A 4013-nucleotide genomic window follows, 5' to 3' on the forward strand; every position below is an offset into this window, starting at 1 on the left:
GTACTTATCCTGAAGCATCACACTAGAAGTCTACACATTTATATATACAATCTAGTTTGCCCTATTTTAACTTTAATACTTTTAATTAAGGCATGGCTTCTTTTATGTTCTGAGTGTTCAGCCATTTATTAAACAACATACTACTGTTAATAAAACTACTTGTTTAAGAAACAATAGGGAAAGTAGTATAAAAATGTTCATAAAAGTTAGAAATATTTGAAAAGTACCATGCACTGAGCCCTATACAAGACCTAAAGTATTGTGTGCTAATTAACTTAATCTACTAAATTGTGTAAGATAAGTTTATTATTCTTAGGGGCAGGGCTCAAGGAAATCCTGTAGTAATGAGAAAATCAGAAGGGAAAACTAAGTCCCTCGGACTTCCAAGTCTATTCTGTTTCCAGTTTTCTTGCTGGCTAAAACCCAGGATTTATAAATGTTGCTACTGGGTTTTGAAGTCTCCCTACTGGACAAGTTAGTGAAATATCCAATTCCATTCTTAGTAACCCTGTGGTAAAAATTGAATTTAAACAGTGGTTACAAATTGGACTGTGAGCCGCAAGGTCAGCAGTTCGAAACTACCAGCCCCTCCACGGGAGAAAGATGAGGCTTTCTACTCCCGTAAAGATTTACAGTCTCAGAAACCCTGTGTAGGGTCATTATGAGTCGGAACTGACTCCACGGCACATAACAACAACTTTTGATTATCTTATTTATTTAAAATAGGAATAAATGGCAGTAATTAATTTATAGTTATTGTTTTTAATAAGGATCACACATGATTATGTCTGTACTAACTGTACTTAGTCTAGTTTATTCTCCTTGAAAATTTTTACTATTACAATTATTGTTTCAAACTTTGGTAAAGTTACATTAAATCATAGAACTGCAGAGTTGCAAGTCATTTGAAAATTCATCAAATTGTACTCTTTGTTTATATTTAAGGAAGCTGAATCCAAAGTTTAAGGTTATGTTATTTAGAATTATTAATAATTTTCTAAGTAAAGCTTTATTTAACATTTATAATATGCATGTATCAACCAGGCCATGCTGAATCATCAAGTATTTTAAATTTGTTTTGCCTGGAGAAATGCTTTATTTTATTGGAATCAATGTTATAAATTACAATAGAAAACTCCCTGCTTGATAAGTTTAAGATAGGGCCCTTTGTACTTTTATTACTACAAAATAGATGCAGTTTTTAATAAAAATTGGGGTCTGAAGTTTTAGAACTTCATGGAAAGCGAAGTAACCATCTTAAATTGGTGATGATTGAAAGTGTATTAACTGTTTAGGTTTTTCTAATTTTGTAAAACAAATTACACCCTACTTTATTATATCTAAGATATCATAGTAACTGAGGTATCCAAACTATGGGCCACTGAAAAAGATAAAAACAAAACGAAACAAAAAAAACTTAATAACTCTTCAAAAGGCAGAAGAGGATCATTAAAGCAAATTCGGTTTGAACCAGAAGGTGGACAGTTCATGCTCACCAGCCTCCCCTCAGAAACCTTATGTAGGTCACTATGGGTCAGAATCAACTCGATGGCACACAACAACAAATAACCTCATTGAGTCATGGTGTGGTGCTATGGGATAAGCACTGAACTACTAATCACAAGGTTTTAATCCATCAGTCACTTTAAATCCACCAGTCACTCCAGGGAAACAGGGTTGATATGAGTTGAAACTCAACTCCACAACACTTAACAACAAAGAACCTTATATCTTTATTTTCTCCTAATATAATCATCATCATTTTTGACTTTGGGTAAGTCAGTAATTTTTGTTTTTTACATTTGACTTTGTTTCCCCTAAGCACAGCAGTAAAACTATTCATTCAATACCAAATAGGTTAGTAGCTTTAGAGAAGAAACGTCTCAGTATAAAGTACAGAAATCTTCCTTACTCTGGGGGAACCGAGGAGGACTGTTGTTGACGTCTGTCAGGGTGATGTTCACTGTGGTGGTTCCAGAAAGGCCACCCATTTGGCCTCCCATGTCTTTGGCCTGTATAATCACCTGGTACTGCTCTCTCTTTTCTCTGCTCATGTCTGGTAATGCCGTTTTTATTACGCCTTTTGGGGAAAGAAAACAGATGTTTTGTTATTTATTTCTTGAATTTTTAAAGCTATGCAAGATCAATTTTTATAGAAATTAATCACAACTTATAAATGTTAGTGTTCTTAAGTTATTCAATCCAAAACCAATATAGCATGCTTGAAAAAAAAAAAAACATAACTATTGTTCAAGACATAAGAAAATATCATGACTACTGTTCAGGGGAGAGGTTTTGAAATTTAGTATAATATCATTTTGATACAACACAAAAACTTCAGTCAAAGTTTTATTAGACAAAACACTGCTTATTTTAGAGGATTTAATACTCTTGGTTTTGAGTATTCTTTATGCTACATGATGTGTTGAATAAAGTTCTGTGAATTATGGAATCTTAGATACAATGTTTCAGATCTAGACTTAATAAATAATAAACCAAAGAGATAATAGACGTGGTGTCGTATGACAAGCACTGGACTAATAACAATAAAGAGAGAGGTTCAAACCCACCATTTGGTCCTCAGAAATCCTATACAGGAATACAACGAGTTACAACAAACTTGACAGATCTTAGCAGCAACAACAGCTAGATTGCAATGTAAGTAATCTATTTAAGTAATCCACCCTCCTTGTCAATGTGTCAATGTGTGTTATAGCTGCGATGTTGGAAGCTATGCTACCAGGCTTTACCTATAAGCAGTGGAATCCATGATGAAAAGGTTCCGGCAGAACTTCCAGACTAAGAAAAACTAGTAAAAGGGTGAGGATGACTACTACATCTGAATATGTAGACACTGAAAATCTTATAAATAGCAGTTTTTGTTGTTGTTAAGTGCTGTGGAGTCAATTCCGACCCATAGCGACCCTGCATAAGGTTTCCGAGGAGCAGCTGGTGAGCTTGAACTGCCGACCTTGCAGTTCAAACGGCTTTGCAGTCTGGAGAATTAATCCACAGTGCCATACCAGGAGTCCGATAAATAGCAGTAGCACATTGTTTATATATATATATATATTAGTCAGACGATGAAAACATTACTAATAACTTAAGAATATTGTCAGGTATATTGCTGGAAAATGAATCTTTCAGGTTTGAATACACTCAAAATACAACTAGAGGAAAACTACTAACTAAGAGGAATCATGCCAAATTCATTGTTAAAAAGAACATTTCAAGGTATATCTTGAAGTACAATGCTGTCTATGATACCATCAAATCCTTAATAGGAAGAGTACTTAACCATGAGTATTCAATTTCACAAGGCAACAACTGAAGTCAGTGATGATGAAATTAAATAACTGTACCCATTTCTTCAGTCTGAAATTGATCAAATATGAAATCAAGATATATTGATAATTACTGGTGAATAGAATTGATAGAACTGATGCTGGAAATCACATGACAGAATGTTCCCAAACCAATGGCATATTCATTGCAAATACCTTTTTAAACAACATAGTGAATATGCACGTGGACCTCACAGATGGAATACATAGAAATCAAATTGACTACATATATGGGAAGTGATGGTGTCTTGCTATGGCACTGTAGGATAAGCACTGGACTACAAAGTCAGTTTAAACTGGAAGACAGGTGTTTTAAACAGACCAGCCACCCCTCAGTAACTGTACACTGGGTCGCTATGAGTCAGAATTGACCCAATATTACTTAACAACAACAACGTGGGAATTGTCATTGTGAAGTGCCATCAAGTCGATTCCTACCCATAATAACCCTGTATAGGGTTTCCGAGGAGCAGCTGATAAGCTTGAACCACTGAGCTTAGGAATAGACAGTGAAAAAGCTCAGTATCACCGTCAAAACAAGGCCAGGAATCAACTATGGTACAAATGATCAATTACTTATATGCAAGTTTAGGATGAAGCTGAGGAAAATTGAAATATGTCCATGGGAGACACTACAGTAACAGAGCTCTTTATGGAAAATTAAAACAA

At 34.7% G+C, this 4013-nt stretch overlaps 1 protein-coding gene across 1 annotated transcript in view; it reads right to left on the reverse strand.

Annotated features, from left to right (window-relative positions):
* Positions 1-4013, reverse strand: part of CDH9 (cadherin 9, type 2 (T1-cadherin)) — a 325686-nt gene that overhangs the window by 38044 nt on the left and 283629 nt on the right. The window contains exon 5 of the mRNA XM_006877318.1: positions 1913-2080. Within this exon, the coding sequence (XP_006877380.1) occupies positions 1913-2080 (168 nt within the window). The remainder of the gene's footprint in view (positions 1-1912; positions 2081-4013) is intronic.

The sequence above is a fragment of the Chrysochloris asiatica genome, unplaced genomic scaffold (assembly GCF_000296735.1).
Source record: "Chrysochloris asiatica unplaced genomic scaffold, ChrAsi1.0 scaffold00478, whole genome shotgun sequence".
Classification (NCBI taxonomy): domain Eukaryota; kingdom Metazoa; phylum Chordata; class Mammalia; order Afrosoricida; family Chrysochloridae; genus Chrysochloris; species Chrysochloris asiatica.